The following is a 24,816-nucleotide window of genomic DNA, read 5'->3' on the forward strand; positions in this document are numbered from 1 at the left end:
TATTAATTATTGTATTTTGTTATAATTATTTGGATTGATTTTAATAATTGTTTTAATTATTTTATATGTATATGATTATATTATAAATTTTTTATAATTAATTGATTGTTATTTATTTATTATAAAAAGGAAAGCAAGTAAAGTTTTTGAAAGAAGATTTTTAAGAGGGCGGAAGTTAATTCTCTTTTGCGCTTTTCATATTTTCTCTCTCCTATGTTTACACTCCGAAGAATAGGAAGAACCTGAGTTTGTGGAATATCACTTCGAAGACCCACATTCTTTATCTAGCATTCATCAAGATAAGGAGATAGTGAGTAATCTCGCTCTAGAATGTGGGATAATTACTAGGTAGTGAAGTTCCCCAACATTTGTCAATTTAATGTATTGTATGAAGGGGAAAATTCCAATGATTTTCTATTCCCATTTATTGTCCCCTTATGATTCTTTGTTGTAAATAAAAATATCTTAAGAAATTTGATATTATTTTAGGAGATTTGATACGATCTTTTCTTATTTATTTTATATTTATTTATTTTCATAGTTACCTGTTTTAAGGACAAATGTATCTTTATAATAGAAAAAGAGAAGAATGTGTGTTATCGACCTTAAAGTCATAAATTCTTTGTTTCCATGGGTGTTACCTTCAATGAAATGAGTCCTTCTTTATCTATCAAATTTTAAGGGGAGTAAATTTAGAACTTAAAGACGAGTCTTTCTTAAAGTTATTACCATTTTTGTCTTTACAAGATGTCCAAAATGAAGAAAAAGAGGAAAATAAGTTCTTTCACATTAAATATCAAAGGAAGAAAAAACTCTCCTTAGTTCCATAACAAGAGGAATCATCTAACTCAAAGGTAAGTGATCCTGAAGATAATTTGGAGGAAGTAAGTGTTAATGGTGATACTTATATCCTATTGCTTTGAGGAAAGGGAAAATATATTGTGTTAAATACCATATTTCATAGTATGTTTGTACTAACGACTTGTCTACTCAACATCAAAATTTTATAGCTGCTATTGATTCAATACATATCCCAACTTCAGTCCAAGAAGCTATAAGAGAAGAACATTGGGTTCTATCCATAAAAGAAACATTGAAGGCATTGGAAAAGAACTCAACATGGGAGATTGTAGACAAACCTAGAGACAAGAAGGTCGTAGGATGCATATGGATGTTCATAGTAAAGCACATAACTAGTAGGATAGTATAAAGATACAAAGCAATATTGGTAGCAAAGGGGTACACACAAACTTATGGGATAAACTATGAGGAGACATTTGCACCAATGGCAAAGATGAATACAGTACGAGTTATACTTTCCCTTGTAGCTCATTTTGGTTGAACTTACAACAGTTTGATGTAAAAAATGCTTTCTTGCATGGAGATTTAGAAGAAGTTTACATGGAAATATCCCTAGGATTTGGAGCTTCAGTTGAAGAAAATAAAGTATATAGATTAAAAAAAGGTCTTGTATGGACTCAAGCAATCTCTATGAGCATGGTTTGGGAGATTTACCCAAACAATGATTTCTTTATGATACAAATAGAGTCAATGAGATCGTACTTTGTTTATAAAGCATTCCCTTAATGGTAAACTGGCAATACTTAATCTATATAGACGACATGATCATTGCAGGTGATGATGAAAAAAAATTGACCCTACAGAAAAAATTGGCAACATAGTTTGAGATGAAAAACTTGGGAAGATTATGTATTTCTTGGGAATTGAAGTTGCTTATTCCTATAAGGGCATATTATCTCTCAAAGAAAATATGTCCTTGATCTTCTTAAAGAAACAACGAAGTTGGGATGCAGGACCTCAGGAGTTCTAATTGAACAAAATCACAAAATTAGAAGTGAAGGAAGTCCACCAATGGAAAAATATAAGTATAAAAAATTGGTAGGAAAACTAATTTACCTATCACACACTAGACCAAACATTACTTATATTGTGAGTGTTGTTAGTTAATTCATGCATGAACCCTGTGAAAGGCATATGCAGGCAGTTGATAAGATCATTTAGTACTTGAAATCAAGTCCAAGGGAGGGATTACTATTCAAAAGAAGAGACACCATATCTATGGAAATATATTCTGATGCAAACTATGTAGGATTAGTCACAGATAGGAGATCTACTTCTGAATATTGCATGTTCTTGGGGGGAAATTTGGTGACTTGGAGGAGTAAGAAATAGAATGTAACTACTCGATCTTATGTAGAAGCTAAATTTCAAGTCTTGGTATAGGGCATATGTGAAAGGTTATGGATGAAGATTATTCTTGATGACCTTAAAATTCAAATTGAGCTACCTATGAAGTTGTTTTGTGACAATAAGTCAGCCATCAACATTGCTCATAATCCAGTTCAACATGACAAGACCAAGCATATCAAGATAGACAGGCATTTCATCAAAGAGAAGTTGGACAATGGTCTTATTATTACAACTCATGTCCTTACAAGACTTCAAGTGGCAGATGTATTCATTAAGGAACTACCTACTAGTAGATTTCAAGAGTTAGTAGGCAAGTTAAAAATGCTTGATATTCATTAACCAACTAGAGTAAATAAAAATATCTTAGGAGATTTGATATTATTTTAGGAGATTTGATATGATTTTTTCTTATTTCTTTTATATTTATTTATTTTCACAGTTACTTGTTTTAGGGACAAATATATCTTTATAATAGGGGAATAGAAGAATGTAATGAGCATAAAACAAATTAATAAAAATCCTCACTTTCACCTTTCTTCTACCCTTATAGTTGTTATAATTATGATTATCTATGGTTAATTTCATGTATTGATGCTTGTTGATATGATTTAAGTTGCTTGTAGGTTTCTATGGGAACTCTAAGGGAATAATACATTTAGGAAATTGTAGGAGAAGATGTTATGAGTATGTAATTATGTAAATTTGAGATTGAATTTGAATAATTGATGGTATAATAGAGTAATACTAGTCTTTAATCTATATTTTTGCCAATAAGATTGGGAAAAGAGAGTTTGGATGTGAGTTGTGTCTGGTTTTGAAAATTCTCTATGAATATATCTTGGTATTCATGTGATTTTTTTTTGTGTGTAATTAATAAAATTGAGTTCCAATTCTTGGGTCATAAAGTAGACATTTGGGACTATAATTTAAACTCAAGAATCACATAAAAATATTAAGAAATGACTAGGTATGTGGGTTAAAAGAACTTTGTGACATTTTCTACCCTACATACATGTATAACGTATATTTAAGAAAATAACGTAAAAAAAATAAAAATCAATCCATGCATAATTACCAAATATAGAATCCAACATAAGGTAAAGAGAATCACATAACAATCTCTCAAAACAAAACCACAAATTGCGAAAGTTCAAATCTAAACATGGGACCTATTATAATCATAACGTAAAAAGTAATCATAATCTAAGCCCCAATGTCACATATCCTATTAAAACATTCCCAACACAAGGTCTAAGTCTCATTATTGGCATCCTCAATATTCTAATGAACATGCCTGCAATAACGTACATAACAAAAAAGACATGAAAATAAAGGGAGAGAGAAACTTCTCACTCTAGTTCATGGCATGACATAAAAGACAGATAATTGCACATACAACATAGCATTTATAAAATATGCACCTTAGAAACAAACATACATTCCACATTGTCATAATGCAAGTAATTCATAATTCATTCTTAACACATAATACATACACTCTCAAGAACAATAAATTATTATATGCAATATGAAATATAATAGACACAAACTCTTGATTTGCATGTATGTGGTACCAACACAAGATATGCTCACTGCATATATAATGATTTATCAATTTGTCGATTAACGTGTATATGATGCATGTCACAATTGACTTTCTAACATATCATAATTCATTACACATACTCAACGATTTGCCATACATACAATTTTCCATGCATACTATTTGTCGTTCATAACAATTCACCATACATTTTGTTTGTCATACACAATTCAACTATCTCATTCAATCAATTTTTCAAGGACATCCATATTTAACACAAGAATCATCCATTCTATCAATTATTATTAATCATGCTATTAATATACATACTCACATCATTAAGAATTAAAATTAAGTTGCATGAGGATTTATATTACATCATGGAATTCAAGGAACACAAATAAAGGAAAAACAAATCAAAATTGTAGGAACGCTTAGCATCAAATTTGATGCTTAACATATGACTTATAGAGAGCAACCCTTTCTCTATGGTTGAGCTTTACTTAGCGTAAAACTCTCATTTAGCCTAAGCCACGCTTAGCGTGAAACTCATGCTTAGTTTAAGGGTCATAGACAACAACTCTAGCTTTCAGCCACCACGACACTTAGTGTAGAAAATGACGTTCAACATTGTTTTTGTGAACAACAACTCTACAACTTTTTATTTTCATATTCTCTTCTCCAATCCATCAATTTACATACACAAATGGTGAAATACTTCAAAATAATCATATTATGCATCTAAAAGGGAAGATTTACACATAATTACTCTTCTATTAACTGCTTGAACAATTATACTCAAATGTATCTCGTTAGAGTTCCCATACGAACCCATGGACAACTCAAATCATACCAAATCCATTCAATAAACAAAATTAATCATAAATAATTACAATTTATAACAATTCAAGAGTATAAGAGTCATGAGGAAGACAATAATTGAGAATAGATAACAATTAGGATTCTTCCTTCATACAACACATACAACACATAAAGGTTGGGGGCTAACCTCACTATCCAACAATTATCCCACCCCTAGAGCGAGAATTCTCACTCCCCTTTACCTTGTTCGGTGTTGAGTGCAACAAATTGGGTTCTAACGTGATCTCTTGAAGTTTATCCTCTCCTTGCACTACAAGAAAAATGTTAATTTCTGACGAAAAAGGGTAAATTTTTGACGGATTTTTTTTTCGACGGATTTAAATCCGTCGGAAAAAGTGGCGTAAAAAAAAAAATCCGTCGGAAATAATTTAATCTGTCAGAAATTTCTGACGGAAAATCCCGTCGAAAATTTTCGACGAAATTTTCTGTCAGAAATTTCCGACGAAAATTATATATATATATTTTTTAATTTTAATAAATTTATTAATGTAACAGTCGTCATATTTTGCCTCTCAAGGGTTCTACTTCACGACATTTTACTTTTTAGCGTGTTTTATCTTTACTTGTGCAATTTCTAGGAAACTTCCCAGAAGGTCACCTATCCCAATACTACTCCAAGTCAAGCACGCTTAACTATGAAGTTCTAATGAGTAAGCTACCAATATATATATATATATATATATATATATATATATATATATATATATGTTGTCAGTATAACTTGTACAAATTAATTCATTTAAGTCATCCTCAAATATACAATCTCATACTTGTACTATAATAATAATATATAATAATTTTATATTACGAATAATAATAATAATAATAATAATAATATATTCAATTATTATTTATTTATATGTACTTACTTTTATAATTAACATCTACTTATTTCTATTTAAAATTATAATTTAAATTATTTAACTTTATAATTTATAATGATAATATAATTTATAAAATTATAAATATTTATTTATTACATACTTATAATTAAATTTTAACATTTTAAATAAAATATTAATTAATTTAGTATATTTATTTACCTTAAATCAAACATATAAAATTCAAAAAATATATTTATCCTTGTTTTATTTTCTAATTATCAACCATTAAAAAATACTAACTTAAAATCTTATCTAATTATATCATAATATTCTCATATCAAATTTAAAACCAGATATTAGTTATACAAAAATATTAAGATCATATAATAAATTGTCAATAAGATTTTAGTTAAATAATTTAAAATAATTAATGTTTCAATTATATTGTTAATTAGCAAATAATTTATTCCAAAGCTAATTAAATTTTTAGTAAAATGTAATAACTTTTAATTTAACAATTAATTAGATTGATGAAATTCAACACACACCATGAGTTATTGAGCGGAATAACTTTATAGAGAGTTATTTTGTAAGTTATCTTAAATCAAACATATAAAATTCAAAAAATGTATTTATCCTTGTTTTATTTTCTAATTATCAACCATTAATAAAATACTAACTTAAAATCTTATCTAATTATATCATAATATTTTCATATCAAATTTAAAACCTGTTCTTACATTTTCGACAAATATAAATTTGTCGGAAATATTCCATAAATAATATAACCTTTCCTACAAAAAAAAAATTTCATCGAAAATATAAATTTTTTGACAGATTTAATTTTGTTTTATAAGAAATCATCTTCGATTAATATAACATTTTGTATATATGATTTAAGAGTAAAGAATTTTTAATTTAACGGTTAGATTTACAAAATTCACATTTAATATAAAGTTATTGAGCGGTGTCATTTGAGTTGCTTCATGCATTGAAAAATGAAAAAAGTGGTCCCCAATATGCCATGTCAGTATTAAGCAACTCAAACACAAATTTACTCCAATGATAAAAAAATTTAAGGAATTCAACTTTTAGATTTTTTTTTTCTAATCATTTATGAACCAATTTTAAATTTGTATTAAAAAGGATAATTGCACTACAAGGAAAGAAAATAAATTACGAGAAAAAATACACAATAAGTAGATATTAAAAATAAAATAAAGCAATAATAAATACATATATACGAAATTAATTTTCATCATTATTATTTCCGAAACGTTCCCAAATATGTTTAATAAAATTTTCTTAAAATCTGGTAAGGAATAGTTGCTTGAGGAAGCAACTCTCTCTCTTCTTCAAGCAACTCATGTTGCCACATTAGAGTCCTCCAATGGCAAGAAACCGAGACTTGAGTTGCTTCATGGGACAAGCAACTCCCATTGGAGTTGCTCTTAGTAAAATTTACACCGCTGTAATTATAACCCTCCCTCATATATATATATATATATATATATATATATATTAAATGTGACTTTTACTAAGTATTACACTGCTCAATAACTTTATATTAAATGTGAATTTTGTACATCCAACCGTTAGATTGAAAGTTCATATCTCTTAGATTATATATACAAAATTTAATATTAATCTAAGATGATTTGATTCATCATTTTTATAAAAACAAAATTGATGTAATATATTCATTTAAAAATACACTAAAATATGAACACTTTGATTACCTTCCAGTTATTGTTTAATTTTAACAAAATTTGATATACACGTATAAAGTGATATGAACTTTCAATTTAACGGTTAGATTTACAAAATTCACATTTAATATCAAGTTATTGAGCAGCGTAATACTTAGTAAAAGTTACACCGGTATAATTATAACCTCCTATATTATATATATATATATATATATATATATGTAATTTTCAGCTTATTACTTCTAGAAAATAAAAAATTTATTTATTTTCTTCTAAAATATAAAACTACTCTTTATGTTAAATAAACTAATATATGCACTAATTATTTAATAGAAAACTCATGAAACACACAAATATGAAAATATTCACACTTGAACTTGCTTATTATAATTTTAAAGATAATATACTAGCATCTCTAAGTAATTTATAAATATTTAAAAATAAATATTATTTATTTAAAATAATTGTTAAGATCGAAAATATTAATTTTAGAAGGTTTAAATATATTTTAGTCCCTATAAGATGGATGATTTTGATTTTGGTCTTTGTAAATTTTTTTCTTTATTTTTCATCCTTGTAAGATTTATAAATATTGTTTCCTACTTGTAAAATGAGTAAAATATTTTTCTTTAATTTTCATCCCTCTAAAATATAAATTCACTAGTTTGATTATTTTAAGGTAGATAAATAATATTTATTTTAAAAAAAAAATTTAGAGGTGTTAAATATCAATACGATAATACTACGTAATTGTTGTAGGTGACACCTAAGATAATTATTTATCTTTTTTTAAAAAAATAAAAAGTAGTTAAAAATGATTACATAAAAAATAAGAATTAAAAATAAAAATTCCAATTTTACAAAATGAAAATAAGAATTAAAAATAAGAAATTTTTGATGGATTTATATTTTCATCGAAAATTTCTGATGGAAATATAAATTCGTCGGGAATTTCCGACGGGTTTATTTTTCCGTCGAAAATTTTTAACGGATTTATTTTTCTGTCGGAAATTTCTGACGAAAATATAAATCCGTCAGAAATTTTTGACGGAAATATCCGTAAAAAAATATAAATTTTCTGAGGATATGAAATAACTAATGCATCTATCTTTTTAATAACAAACTTAACTTAACCTCCCTTAACTCATCTAGAGTTACTTAGGCTTGACTCTAGTTACATATCTCTTCCCCTCACTTAATTAAAGTAATAATAATATAAAATAATATATTATATTATGATTCACAAACAATTTAATTAAAACAAATAAAAATATAATTTCAATATCAAAATGCTTTATAAAATCAACCCTTCAATATTTAAATTAAAATATTTGTAATTAATTAATTAATTTTGAAAAAATGGGATGTTACAACACTCCCCTCGTTTTTGGAATTTCGTACCTGAAATTATGTGAAATGAATAAGAATGGATAAAATTCATTCATCTGACTCTACAGCTCCCAAGTATTACTCTCTTCAATATTTCCTCTCTAAACAATCTTAACCAACGAAATTTCCTTACCTCTTAGTTGTTTCATTCTCTTGTCCTTAATTTTTAAGGAAACAATTTCATTAGTGAGATTATCCTTCAACTGAATGTTATCGAACTCAAGGACATGAGAAAGATCAGGAAACATAGAAGACACTATGCAAATTTGAAAGAGATAGGGGTAAGACTATTTGGTAGGCTACATCACCAATCCTCTTGAGGATTTGGTAGGGACCAATGAAACGTGGAGTAAAATTGTGAGATTTTAATGCTCTTTCAACTCCAGTCCAATGAGTTAGTTTGAGAAATACACAATATCCCTTTTTAAACTTGAGATCTTTTCTTTTCTTATCACAGTAGCTTTTTTGTCTACTTTGGGCTACTATCCTATCTTGGGTTACTCTCACTTTCTTGGTGGTTTACTGAACTACCTCAGGTGCTAAGATGAAACTCTCTCCCAAATTTGCTCAACATAAAGGTGTCCTATATCTCCTACTATAGAGAACTTCATACGATGTCATCCCAATACTGAAATGGTAGCTATTATTAACTATACAAGGTATGTACAATAGGGACTAAGGAACTATTAAGAGGAATCATACTAAATGCTCATATAAAGCATAGGTCTAAGAAGCACCTCCTCTGTAGAAGCATCTTCTAGCCTCCTAACCATGGACCTAGTTAAAGGTCCAATGGTATTCATGTGTGAGCTCTCCGTGGATGGTATGGTCTTCATGTGTGAGCTCTTTATGGATGGTCCTGTATCATCAAGTCTACAAATATTTAAAAAATAATTGAAAACTATTTGATAATTCATTTCATTAAATCAAATTGATGGATAATTAGAAAAACATTTTATACATTGATTTGAATCTATATAATGAAGTATATGATTTTAAAATTTTATAATAATTTCTAAACTTGAGCTATAGATTAAGAACTTTTAAATTAATAATTGGATTGTTAAAAAATTAACATGCACTATGAGTTACTGAGTAAAATAACTTTATCGATAGTTACTCTTTGAGTAATTTGATCTCCTTCTCTCTCTTCTAAGGTTGTTTTATATCAAGCTTACCCTATTGTTTGTTGTGTCGACTACGATTATCATCTCTTGATGTGGGAGTAGACTAGGTATAATTGGAGGATGTGTAGTTAGGAGTTGTTGTGACCATCTTGAGAATGGAGCAACTCAAAGACATTTGATCTCCTGGCTTTAGTGTTTTATTGTAGGATCAACTCAGTTGTATAGTTGTTTTGTTGTATGTATGTAGGTTTTATATATTTTGGGAGTGTAACCCCTTAAGGAGATTTTCTTTTCCTACTTTGATGACTAGGGATTGCTTTATAGTTTTTTTATTTTACTCAATCATTGAAATCTCAAGTATATATTTACAAATGGATGATGTCAAAGTTTTGTTGTATGATAAACTTGGGATAATGATTTAAAGTTTTTGCTGGGTAGCTGATGTTTTGTGGTATAGTTATGTCAATGTGAAACTTGTTAAGTTATTACACTTTCCTAGATGCCCAATCATTTGTTTTAGGGTCAACAATTATCCATACAACTAACACAAGACTTTTCACCGTGCTTTGTCTCCATTCACACACTTTCTAAGGAAGATCTTAGAAGGTCACTCATCCCTAAATTGCTCAAAGTCAAGCATCCTTAACTATGGAGTTTTAAAACGTGTACAAAGTCACACTCCTTACCTTCAAAAGGTACCCAAAGGCCATAATATGTAATCAAAAACTTAGGAGCGGATTATCCACTAAGAGAGGAATAGGAGACAACCAGCTAAGTCCGAGCAAAGTGAAACATTAAAAGGGTAGCGACTTCATGTGCTACGTTGTGGGTAGTCCAAAAAATGCATATATAAGACATGACAGCATACAAAAAAGGTACGATATCATGTCTTATTTTAATTAATTATTTCTTTTTAAGTCATACTCAACTATATAATCTCACATTAGTATAATGAGGGATGTCAACAGGCAAGGTGGATATGGGTAGCAGCTCCCTACTACCCTTCTTGTCGGATAAATATCTACCTTGTACCTGTCCCCATGTTTGTGCAGATATCCATTGAACGAGTACTCATATATTTTTTAATATTCATGGATATCCACAGGTACACGTGAGTATTTACCAAAATAAATATCTTAAAAAAATTCAATAAAGTAGTTTAACTATACATTTCAGTTATTTGTAATAGTTTTTTTCTTTTAAAAGTTATAAAAATTTACATTAAAAAGTTTAAAGATTATAACTAAAATTTAAATAAAATCTACACAGAAATATTTTAAGATTATAAAATTCAAATTCAAATATTCTTCATAAATAATTGTTAAAATAAAATATTATGATTACACATAAATCAAAATAAAAGATAATAAAATACAATACTTAACTATTATAAATCCAAACAAAGTCCAAATAAAATTAAATCCATACAAGTTCAAATAAAATCAAATTCATACAAGTCCAAATGAATTAAATATTAGTGGGAATGGATACTATAACACTCATACCCTCCATGTTAACATGCGGATATAAAAAATATTCATACCCGTTATCCGTGGGTACCCATTTACAATATCCATTTTCTACCTATTGCAAATTTTATTCGTAGATATCTACAGGTACAATTTTTTTCGACATACTTAGGTACAACCTTTGGATCTCTGTCTTTTTAGTGTGTTTCAAATCTTACAAGTCCACCAGCTTCCACTTGGTTTGTTTTTGAACCACACCTTATCGAGAGATAGAATATGCCCTAATACCAATTGTAATTCCTTGTTGATCATAATCTTTCACCAAAACCCTTTACGGATCAAAATCATTTACAGGTAGCCTTTTCCAAAATATTTGGCCACTTCTTTTAAAATGAATGGTTATTTCTACAAACAAACACAAGACCTTTTAGCATGCTTTGTCATTACTCTGACTTTTTGAAAAACTTTCCAAAAAGTCACAAATTTCTAAATTGCTCTAAGTCAAACACACTTACTATGAAGTTCTTAAGTGATGAGTTACCAAAAAGTAGATTTATCTAAGTAGTATTAATTATTTCCTTTTAAGTAATCCTTAATTGTACAGTACAATACTTGTAAAATCTTTGAATCTTTCTCATTCTGATGTGTCCAAGATGTTATATATATAGTGTGCAATGCACCGGGTCAAAACTTGCGCTATAAATATTTAATATTCTTTTATAACACTTGTATATCATGCTATGGAAACAATTAAATGTAATTTTTATTTTACATAAAAATATTTATTTCTTACATCCGAAAATTCATTTAATAAGAGGTAATTAATATAATATTTATTTAAAATGATCTTGCTTCTTTTCTTTAATTATATTTTCAGTTTTGCGTAAATTAAGAGTTTGTTTGAATTTTTTTTTAATGCATTCACTATTTTAATAATATTTAACGGTTATCTTTTTTTCCCATATCTTATTAAGCGTGTTAGATGACATTGAAATTTGTCATTGTAAAAGCTTTGCTTCAAAAGAAAGCAGTCAATTCCTAAATTTTTTAAACGAATAGTGGAAGAAGAATCTAGATTATCTGCAATCAACTTTCACGCATTTCTTCTACACTCACGATCCAAAGGTTATAATTTTTTTCCTGCTTATAAATGAATTTTGTAAGGGCTATACAAAAATTAAGGGTTTCTTTTTACTCTCTGATTATAGGCAATGAAAAATCGTAGAAGAGGGGTGAAAGAATCAAGAATAAAGATAGAGAATGAACTCGACAACATAACAACACAAGGTCAGTATGCTTTTCTTTGAAAACAAATGGCTTTCTTAAAGTTTTAGGTTTTCATATGGTTTGAATTGGAAGTTAAAATTTATTCATACAAGTGAATTTTTTTTCTTTCTTTTTACAAACACAATTATAATTTATAGTACATTTCATTTTGGTTGACTTTATTGATTATCGAAGTTTATATTGATAGATTATTTTCTTAAAGTAATGTTATTTTTATTTAGCCAAATTTTGATGGCGATGTATCATCTTTTTTATCGAATAATTTCAATTCAATATCAGATATCTTTGTTTACTAGATCCCTATTCCATTTAACTAAAAAAATGATTAATTGTTTTAGATTTCAAGTGACTTGTAATTTTTCATTTAGATGCTTTTGTTTTGATTTAAGAGGCAAAATTTCATATATCAAAAGTTGTCAGTACAAGTGGTTCAACGATTGTGTTCCTAAACCAAGGATCGGGCTTAGATCTCCAACTTGGACATGGAGTTGCAACTAGAGTACAACATTTTACCTATAATTGGCAAATTAGGTGGGAGGAAGTTAAACCTCCTAGTTATACAAAAAAAAAATAGGCAAATTTCCATATAGGAACATAGACTATATTTTTTGTGTGTGATTAAGAGGTGTTGTTATGCAAACATGTCAACAATTGAGCACCCATTAACAAAAGCTAATTGTATTTGGATATTTATTTGTAAATATAAAGGAATTGATTGATATGGATTTTAAAATCAGTTCGAATTTATTATTTTAACAACTTGGATTGGGAATCAACCATATAACCAATTTCAATGAACCACATAGCTATGAAAAAATATTCACTAATATCTAAGAAGTGTTGAGAGTTAGAGAGAGATAGTATGAGAGGGAAGAAAAATGATTGGCATGATTAGTGTTGTGATATGATAAGAAAATTGAGATACAAAGAGACAAAGGGTGTTTTCACTCTTTAGAGTGTCAGTAAATCATTACTCAAAAAACTAAATATAAAAAAAAAACTAGTAAAAAACCAATTTGATTTAGTGAAAAAAATTGTAAAAATGGTGAAAACTAGTTGACTTCTAGCCATAATGACTTCTTAAAAATAGACATTTTTTTATTTTCTTTCTTTAGCCAAGGTCATTAATCAAAACCATTACTCGATTGTCAAGGTGGATTTTTATTGTTTTCTTTCTTTAGCCAAGGTGGATTTTCTTTATCTTATACTAACAAATCATTGTTCTATGATGTTTTTCTCTTTTGTTTGATATTTTATCCCCTTTATAGAGCAATATGCCCTTTTGTTGTATACTTTTTTTAGGTGTGTTACTAGATATAATGAAGCTTTGATTAATTGGGCAATTTATGCTTAATTTAAGCATTTAATTATTGATATTTTTCATTTAAAATGTGACAATAGGATTTGAATTTAGGATTGATAAGAACTTTAGGAGAGTCACACCGTTAAAGCTAGCTCATGAAGCTAGAAAGCTCGAGGCCTTATATACCCCACACTAAAACCCTATACCTTTAATGTGAGACTTAAGTATCATACCTTGTAATTGGATCCTAACGTCCCACCATGCTCCACAACTCTGATGCCTATAGGGCTGGTTGTGAACTAGTCGCTTTTACTAGGATTAGGTGAATACTACAATGTTAGTGTTGCCACTCAAGCCACTAGTTTGCAATTAGGAAACATAGAAGAAGGCACTAACACCAATTTGATAGAACTATATCAAAGAAAAAGAAAGAAATGAAGTCTATATTGATTGCCCATAAACTTAAACAAACATTTTTGAGAGACATGTACTCTTGCCAACAATGATGATCAAATGTGATATCTACTACCAACTCACTCTTAATCCCCTCTTTTATAACACCCACCCCACTAGTACCTAACTAACTAATTCTAAAGAAATATATTTAAAGAAAAAAAATGTTTTTTGTGATATCCATTCCTAACTCTCGACCCTTTTTGATAACACCCACCCCCACTAGTGAATCGTTTATTAATCTACTTTTTTGTTGATAAAGATAAGAAAGATTACAAAGATGGTCACAATGAGGATTGAACCTAGGTCCCTATGCTTCTAACTACCCAATTCTCTCTCCACCTAACCATTAGCTAACCCTAGTGATTAACACTGACCCCCACTAGTAGATAACCAATTGGTTATTTTTGTTATAGTCCTTTTATTTCTCTTATAATAGACCATCATAATACGAGATATCAAAAGCACCTTATACAAACTATTTAAATTCTTTACCAATAAACTAGCCCATTGAATTTCATTAATGAATTATTCAATCTATAAAAAATATATCTAAAATACCTCAAAATAGAAAAGAGTTAGTTTGAGGTCTTACAAATTTGGTCAAATACACATAATTTGACATGAACTTTTTAATATGCTCCACATCATTTTCTTATCATGTTTTTTTGATGCAAAATAATAATTTGTCAATGAGGTAGTTTAGCTACTAATAACATAAAACTAACTTTTATTGACATGTTTGTCTTGCATAGAAGAGAATTGTAAATGAATACTTAATGAGAATAATCAAGGTAAATTTAAATTACTTATCTAGTAAGAATAATTAAGTATTTTCAAGGGAAAATCCTTAATTTAATCTTTTTATGATTATATGTCATCACATTAGTTCTTGACAAATTTTGGTGATTAAATTAGTTCTTCAGTGATTTTTTTTGTTATCATTGTAGTTTTTAAAATTTTGCTCACCATATTTCCTTGAGGATTAAAGATGAAGCCAAATTAATTTATCAAAGATTATTTTTACCATTATAATAATATACCCTAAGTAGTTTTAGTTTATGTTGAAATTTTAGATTGGACCTCTTAGTAAAACTTAATTTAATATAATTTAATTTAAACTTTATTGGACCTCTTAGTAAAATAACTATATGAAATTATGAATTTAGTCTCACATTTAGGACACTTTATCCATCTTATCATGTGCATGATACTACTTATGTTAACATGCTTATTTTTATGTCTTGACTATTTTCTATACTTTGTTTTGAAACAACAACACATAACTAAGTCACAATTTTCAAACATTATAGGAGCATATTTTAGTCAATTCAATTTTTTTTTCTATAATTGTTGACTTGGAATTATTTTCACAATGGAATAAACAGGACCATCAAAACGAAGAAAGCAATTTACTGTTGGAGATGATGGGAGAATTATGTTTGATGAAGAGGAACTCAAAATGATCCTAGGTTTTAAGAGAGGTGTGGACTATATTGAGGTTGGTTGTGGCACTACAAACAAAGCATATGGAGACTATGTTGGGATTCTAAAAATTAATAACAAGGGTGAATATTACATCACCTGTCAATGCTGCCCTATGTGTCCTTTAGGTAAGTTATCCACTTTTATTCTCAAGCCTTATTTTTGTTCTAGTATAATTGATCTTTCACTTTTTAAACAAAGAAGAAAAAAAATACTTTTTTCTTTTTTTTATAGTTGTATAACAAAAGAATTAAGGGACAAGGTATTTTCAGTTTTAAAAGAACTACAAAGTATATTGATCTTTTTCTGTAGTCTTTCATAATTCTATTTCTTATTTGTTAAATCATAGTTTTTGTTTTGTAATTTGGATGAAAATGATAAATAACATATGTAGACCTTTATTTTCTTTTTTAATTTATATGAGCATAGAGCATTAATTGGAAGAAAATTAAATATTTCCAAACTAATGTTATTGTAAATATATCAATGCATCATCGTTAACTTTAATAAATATGAAACAAAACAACTATTTGACTAATGATAAATTATATATAGTTTACAAAGTTATAATTGACTTAACTAGTAATATTGAGTTGTTATTTTAAAAAAATTGAATTTGGGTTATGTAAATGATCATAAAAAATTTGATTGTCATTTAACTCTTTTCTTAGATTTCTAGTTTGCCTTAGGGAAAAAACAAGGGAATGTACTAAGTCACTGACATTATTTTTATATTTTTTGTTATTATACTAACAAATTGTAGGTTTTGGGCTTTTTTCTTAAATGGAAAAATGCCCAATTATGCATATCCATTTAGTCTCACTTATCCAAGTGGAGAAACATTAGATCAGGGTAAGAGAGACTCGTTATTTTGAATTAGAATGATTGTCATTAAGAGATAATATAATAGGAAAAGTCATCACACATGTTCACCAGGCATCCACCATTGAGACACAACATTAGATTTCTTTATTGTTGAATTAGGTTGAGCTTTGGACATTTGATTTATTAGAATTGGTCCTCCACTTTCACTATTTGCATTTGAAGCTTTGTTTTGAATGTTTTTCTTATGTCATTTCTTGTTTGTAAGCATCGGTGCTTGGTTGTCTAGCAAATTGCAAGTATTATTTTATGCACTTATTGGAGACTTTTTCCCACCATTAATGATTATAATAGTGTTATTTCTTTGGTTTGGATGACTTTTTCTTTTTATCCTAGCATTGTGGTGTTTTCCAACTTAAAACCTTGGAGCCTCTTGTGCATTTGTGATTTCCATTTTTTTGTTATATATTTGTTGGTGTTCCTCACAAATTATTATAATTTAAGAAAAAATTATTTCAACTAGATATTATTGTTATTGCGTCTTTGTTGTTGGATTAAGTTTTTCCTTAAATCTATTTGATTAAGGGGTTATTTTAGTTGCTTGAATGATGGAGGCTTATACAAATATGATTTTTTGATTGGAGCTAATTATTACTTATGGAAAGACAAGATGAAAAAATTGTTATATGTGATGAATACACATTTTCTGGTCTTTGCTACTAATAAGTCAAATTCCAAGATTAATGAAGAGTAAAATTTTGAACATCAACAAGTGTGGTTTTATCGAGCAACTTGCAGATGGCAATATTTGTAAATTCAATGCTAATGAGGCTAATGTGTTAATTTTGTGGGAAAAAAGAGAAGCTTTGTATGTTTTTAAATTAGGGAATAACAAATTATACCCATTAAAAAATCTTGTAGAATTGAAGTACAAGGATAGACTCCCTTTTTAGATCTCTTAAATGAATTTCAAGGGCTTATTGGTCAAATGTCAAGAATGGGTATCAAATCTAATAATGGGCTTTTGGGACTACTATTATTAATATCCCTATCTAAGTCTTAGGAGACATTTTAGGTTTCTATGATAAGCCCAACACCTAACTTTTCAAATGGAAAAAAGTGGTGCCATTATAAGGAGATGAAAAAGAAATCCCAAGATACTTCATCTTAGTATGAGGTACATGTCATTAAAAATAGAGGAAGAAGTCAAAAGAAGGAACAAAGGAAAAAGCAAGTTCAAGTCTTGATTCAATAATTTGAAGTATCATTATTGCCACAAAATAAGACACATGCAAAAAAATAATGGAAAAGGGAGAAGAAAGACAAAAAGAAAAAGTAAAAGAGAGGAACATGATGATGGTGGTTGGTTCACTACTGTTACTTGTAATGACAATCTTGCTATTTTTTGTGACTAGGATTCAATCTATCATATTTTAGATGGCAACATTTGAATAATTGATAGTGGTGTTACACTTCATGTTACGCTTAGGAAGGAGTTCTTAACATTTTACACTCTAGGTGACTTTGGAGTATTGAAAATAGGTAATGATGATTTGTCTAAAATGATTGGAGTTGGTGACATTTGCTTGCAGGCCAATATGGGAATGTAATTGTTACTTAAAGGAGTTAAGAATACTCTAGATGTCAGCTTTAATTTTATTTTTGTGTAGCTACTTGATGATGCTCATTATAATAATTACTTTGGTTTTGGAAAGTGGAACCTCACCAAATATAACCTAGTTGTTGCTATGGGGAAGAAAATTTCTAAATTGTATTGAACAAAAGTTTTGGTTGCTAAAGACAATTTGAATGCTATAAATATGGAAGCATCTTTATGGAACTAAAGGTTTAGTCATATTAGTGAGAAAGGTCAATGAGTGTAGAGTTGGAAAAGTGTTCTCACTTTGTGGCTTGTAAGTAGACTAAAGTATTCTTCAAGAACCATTTTCACTAAAAAAGTCAATGTTGCTTGAATCAGTGCATTTTAATGTTTGTGGCCCTTTATAGGTAAAATCTTTTAGTGGTAAATTCTATTTTATTAACTTTATTGATGATTATTCTAGGAAACCATAAGTCTATGCATTGAAGACTAAAGACCAAGTACTAGAGAAGTTTAAATAATTTCAGGCTTTGGTTAAGAGAATTCAAACAAGAAGATGAAATGCATTTGTATAGGCCAGAGTGGTCAGTATTTGGACCCTTTGATGTCTATTACAAGAATCAAGGAATGTAAATGAAAAAACACCTCCTAAAAATTCTCATCTAAATGGTTTAGTGGAGAGGACAAATAGAACATTGATTTAGAAAGTAAGGTGTATGCTCTCTAAAGTTAAGTTGCCTAAACATTTTTTGGGCGAGACATGTTATTAATCTTAGTCCTGTTACTGTTTTTAATAGTGAGGTACCAAATAAAATTTGGTTTGACCAAAATTTCAAGTATAATCACTTGAAAGTATTTTGGTTGTAAGGTGTTTATGCATGTTCAAAAAGATGAAAGATCCAAGTTGGATTAAAAAACAAGGCAATGTAACTTCATAAGTTATGGTGAGAATGAATTTGGATATAAATTTTTTGACCCTGTAGGAAAAAAATTTGCTAGAAGTTGTGATGTGAAGTTTATGGAAAACCAAACCATTAAGACATTGGTAAGGTGAAGAATAATATACCCAAGGAAGATAACAGTTTGACTTATGTTGATCAAGATTGATTGCCTACATATAATCTAAATGTTAATGTTCAAAATGGTGGGCAACATGATTATGATGATGAAAAATAACTTGGAGATGGGTTACATGTTCCTACTAATGATTATGATGTTGATGCATCTCGTTAATTTAGGTAGTACATTCATTCATTTAAGTCATCCTCAATTGTACAACCTCACACTTGTACAAATCTATGGATCCCTCTCATTCTAGTACGTTTGGGTTATTACAATGATGATGATGAGGAAGAGGAGAAGGAGGAGGTGGTGGAGGAGAAGTATGAGATGTCACTAGATAAGAATTTTGGTGATGCTCCCAAACCACCTTAAGCTTAGCCCAAGAGGTTTAATCGACAAAGAAAACCATTTTTGAGGTATTCTTTGAATATATGATCTTAATTAATGAGGGAAGACCTGAGTGCTTTGGAGAGACAATGAAAAGTGAAGAAAAGAAAAAGTGGTTAGATGCGATGAAGAATGAGATGAAATCCTTACAAGATAATCACACTTATGATTTGGTGAAGTTGTCTAAGGGTAAAAGGGCCTTAGAAAACAAGTGGATCTATTGGGTGAATTATGATAACAATTTTAAGTGTTTAAGGTATAAAGTATATTTATGGTGAAAGGCTTCACAAAAAGAAAAGGTGTTAATTATAATGAGATTTTCTCACATATGAAAAAAATATCATCCATTAAAATCAAATTGAGTTTACTTGGTACTCTTGATTTGGAGTTAAAGAAATGGATATGAATGTTATTTTCCTTCATTGTGATTTGGAGGAAGAGATTTACATGAATTAACTTGATAGTTTTCAAGTTAAAGGTAAATAAAACTATATGTGTAGCCTTAAAAAGAGCCTACATGATTTGAAGAAGGCTTTGAGGCAATGGTACAAAAGGTTTATGTTATGTGTGAGGAAGGCCACGAGAAGACTACTTTGACCATTGTGTTTTTGTCAAAAAGTTTTTTGATGATGACTTCATTATCCTATTATTTAATATTGATGATATGTTTATTATTTGAAGAAATAAAATGTTTTTAGCATTGACAGATTGAAGAAGAAATTAGGCGGCATTTGCTATGAAAGACATGAGAGTGCTAGTAGATTCTTGGTATAAGAATCATGTGTGATAGAAAAGAGAATAAGTTTTTCTTGTCCAAGAACATTACATTAAAAAAGTGTTACAAAGATTTTAGATGGGAAAGGCCACATGGTGAGAACTCCTCTTTCTACTCACTTTGAGTTGAATTTTAAACAAAGTCTATCAAATGAAATTGAGAAATTAGATAGAACTAGCTCTTTATGCATTTGTGATGGATAGGTTCATATATGCAATGGTCTAGACAAGACCAAATATAGTACATGTTACAATTAGTAGATTTTTGTCTAATCTAGATAAAAAAAATTATAAAAAAAATTGGAATGTTATGAAATGAAATTGTGGTATCTTTGTGGTACCATTGGAATAAGACTTTGTTTTGGTGGTTATAAGCTTACTTTGGTAGAGTATTTAGACTCCACTGTGTTGAGAGACATTGACTCTTAGAAGTCCACCTTAAGCTATATGATTAAATTTGCAAGGGGTGCTTTGACTTGGCAATCTAGGTTGCAAAGGTTTGTAGCTTTGTTTATTAAAATAAAAAAAAAATCATTTTTATTGTTGCTATAAGTAAAGAAATTCTTGTATGAGCTTAGTTTTGTTTGAGACAAATATTTGTTCTATCAGGATAGTCAATGTGTTATTCATTGGGGGTAAAAATTAACTTTCCATTCAAGGTTCAAACACATTGATGTGACACATCATATGATATAAGATGCTTCAAACACTAAGTTGTTGGAGCTAGAAAAAAGTCATATTAATGATAATGGTATTGATATGATGACTAAAAGGCTACCTAAAGGGAAGTTTGAAGTTTGTTCTAAGATAACCAAATTGACATTTAGCTCCACATGGTTTTGTTGGAGGGATATGTTGGGTTTTGTAATCCCTTCTTATGTGGAGAAAGGCTCAAATGTGTAAGTTCATTTAGTCTCACTTATCCAATGGGAGATAGGTCAAATTATGGTAAAAAAGACTCATTATTCTGAGTAAAAATAATAACTATAAGAGAGAATAAAAATAAAGAAAACTCATCTCACATAGTCACTAGGTAGCCATTTGCATCCAAATCCCCATTCACCGATGAATCAAGATGGTTTTTGGACAAAAGATAGATAAGACTTGGTTTTCAACATTCAAATCAATGAAAAAGGTATGGAGAAAGAGAAAAACTACTTGCAACAACTATTTTGAGTGTTTTTTCTTTCATGTTCTTGTTTCTTACTTGTAAGCATTGGTTCTTGTATTGCTTGGCTAACTCTGTAAGAACTTTTTGATACACTTTTTAGAGATTCTTTTGTACAATTATTGATCATAGTGAAGTTATTTCTTTCATTTGAATGATCGTGGGTTTTACCCTTGCATTGAGGGTCCCTTGTATAAGTGAGTGTGACCTCCATTAGATAACCAACTTACACAATTGACATTCAAAAATTACAAAGTTTTGAGTTGTATAAGTCTCACTTTAGATAATAATTCATCGTGATCATTTGTTCATGAGTCTCACTATAGAGAATAAAGAATTTTTAGTCTTTGATGAGAAACTCAATGATCAATATTACATGTATAGGCATAATAAATCATAAATATATTGGAATATTAACAATTAATCTTCTCATCAGTGCCTAAGATTTCTTACTTTATCCTTATCTATTTTTAGAGAAGTCAATCTTTTTTCTTTCTAAACTAATTCTTTTTATTTTCTTTTAATTTTCACTTGATATGTCATTTTTCGGTCTAGTAGAAAGGGTTAGTCCCTCACAATGCCGCAAATCAAAGTTCAAATCTTTGTTTAGAGAAATGTCCACATTTAGAGTGTATTTGTGATAGGTGTGAAAATTTGATTATTTCAATACTCAACTATACATATAATTTATTATAATCAAAATGGAAAATAAGGACAAACTTCAGATTCTCAGATGCATGAAAACTACTTCTTTTTAGATGGAAACAAATTTTTTTTTATAAATTCTTATTATACTCCTAAACACAACTTATTTTGCAAACAATTCTTTTACTCAAAAAACAATGTAAATCCCCATTTATAATCTACCTCAAACACGCTCTTAGTGAATATCATACCTCAAAAAAATTTGTCTTTGAAGAAGAATACCCATAAGAAACTAAAAAAGAAAAAGTTAATCTTAACAATTCATATAAAATTAAATGGTTACAATGATTTCCTCATACTTTCTAGTGATAAGCTTCCACTAACTATATGAATTATATTGTTATTACAATTATAATATTTAATACAATTTTTTTGAGTCAATGAGAACGAGACAAAAAATTATTACTACTATTTTGATCTTATGCATTATTTGTTTACCCTAAACCTTGTATCATTAGTTGTTTGAGAAATGAGAAAGAAAACTAAAGTTAATGGAAACATATTTTTTTTAATAACCAGAGAGTGTTACTCTGGAGGACTTTGAGAAACATGCTTTCAAAGAAGGTTCTGGAAAATGGAAAAGCAACATTTGGGTTCATTACGAAAATGAAGACAGAGTCCCTCTCTCGAAGACACCTTTGATGAAATACTACACACATCAAGCAAATGTGGCTAACTGGAAAGATGCAGCAAATAGGAAAAGAAACTTTCATAGGGATGAGTTCATACATTGCTCAAGTTGCAAAAAGGAACGTAGGTTCCGTCTTAGGGGCAGGCAAGAGATTAAGGAGTACCATGATGCTTTGACTAACAAATCTTGGACTTGTTCTCTTTTTCCTCATCAAAAGTAAGTTTCTCCCAACTCACAATTGTTAAATGATATTATGTTATTCATGATTATTATTATCTTGTAATGTTACTAAACCAATCATTTATAACTCAAATTGCATTGATTGGATATTTTAATTCCTTAAATTTTAAAAATCCTTTACTAGTATTATTTCTAGAATATTGCATTCATTTTTAGGAATTATTTAAATAAACTTAGGCATCTTAACTTTTAAGAGAGGTTAAAAGAGATAACTTTAATAAAAGTGAAGTTTACAATTTTATCTTAACTTATTAGATAAACTCAATGCATTTTACTTTTCAATTTTTTTTCTTTTATAAGTATTTATATTGGAAAGGTTATCTAAATATAACCTTAATCCTTTTTAGTAGTAAAAGAAACTGAAAGAAAAAAAAAAGACTAATAATGTGTTTGGTTTCTCATTATAGATGTGATTTTTCATATATGAGATGAGATTTTCATAAGCTAATAATTAGAAAATTCACATTTCAATTGTGATTCTTTCTTTCTCAACAAGTTTCTAAACAGGCTATAAAGTGTCTGACCAAAATAATCTTGAGAATTTTGAAAAATTATAGTTTTATACGCTTGCTTAACACTAATATAAACATTCATCGATTGAAAACTTATTCACATTATTAGCTCATATAAAATATAGTAAAAAGGATAATATTGAAATAAGATGTTATATTTTTAGTTGTGATATGTATGGTTAAGGATGTGAGAAATTTGATGTTTCAGAATAACCTGCAATACTGAAGAAGAGAGACCAAGTCTGAGAGCAAGTAGAGGTTGTCCTCGTGCTGCAACTTGCCAAGGTTGCTTGTCTTGTTATTGCAAAGGGTGCATCAAGTGCCGCTTTGAGGATTGCAATTGCCAAGAATGTAGAGACTTCATGCTATATGCAGAACCTTAATTAGGCTCTATGCATTCACTCATTTGCCACCTAAAAAAAATAAATAATGATTTTGTGGAGAAACATTACTATTGTTCTGAAAAACTGCATGATACTATTTTCTTTATTCATTCAGATTTTGTTTCTCTTTGGCAAATTTCTTAATGGTACTTCTTGGTCTTTCATTTGGTATAAACAAAACTTATTACCTTTGAGTAACATGTATATGTTGACATGATACTCATTTAGTCAACTTATATAGTTTGTTTTTTTTTTTAATAATATTTGTTTTTATATGTTGTGTTATTATGTATTGTAGGTGTTAATGATGCTTATGCCTAAAGCTATTTCTGATATGATATTCTAGGATGATTTACATGACACTACAAAAGTTATTATATCCATTCTGATCTCAAACAAAAATCATAATTTTTTAATAATAAAAAAATGTGCAAAAAATTGACGCATCACACAAATATATCCATCATGGCTTAGATTTTTGAGCTCTTTAAGTACATATTTTTTAATTTATTTTCATATGGAAAAATGAAACCTAAAATATATGAAATATCATTCGTAAATGCAATTATTCAAGTGGTTTAGATTAGATTTGAATGTTGAAAAACCCACAAAGAAAATGTGTTTTCTACTAACGTCAACCTATCTAGGTAACATTTTTCATCCATGTTTTTTTCTCTCCAAATAACTTATACCGAAACCTCAAAAACTGAAATGAAGATTAAAGTAAGAAAAAGAAAAGTTTTGATATAGGTTTTCCAAACCCAAAGTTCTTTAATAAGAGAAATTCTACAATACCCTCTCAAATTTGAAGAATTTTGGAACAATCATCTTTAATAACATTTAACTTTAT

General features: G+C 28.7%; 1 protein-coding gene across 1 annotated transcript; it reads left to right on the forward strand.

Annotated features, from left to right (window-relative positions):
* Window positions 1-12,148: 12,148 nt before the first annotated feature.
* LOC109798273 (protein ULTRAPETALA 2) lies at window positions 12,149-24,433 on the forward strand. The gene is made up of 4 exons (XM_083062538.1): window positions 12,149-12,441; window positions 15,586-15,810; window positions 22,720-23,047; window positions 23,792-24,433. Exons 1-4 carry the CDS (start codon window positions 12,366-12,368, stop codon window positions 23,964-23,966), a joined length of 804 nt encoding a protein of 267 aa, XP_082918664.1. The 5' UTR covers window positions 12,149-12,365; the 3' UTR covers window positions 23,967-24,433.
* The last annotated feature ends 383 nt before the right edge of the window (window positions 24,434-24,816 follow it).

Source organism: Cajanus cajan, chromosome 8 (genome assembly GCF_000230855.2).
Source record: "Cajanus cajan strain Asha chromosome 8, NIPB_CcT2T_4, whole genome shotgun sequence".
NCBI classification, from domain to species: Eukaryota; Viridiplantae; Streptophyta; class Magnoliopsida; order Fabales; family Fabaceae; genus Cajanus; species Cajanus cajan.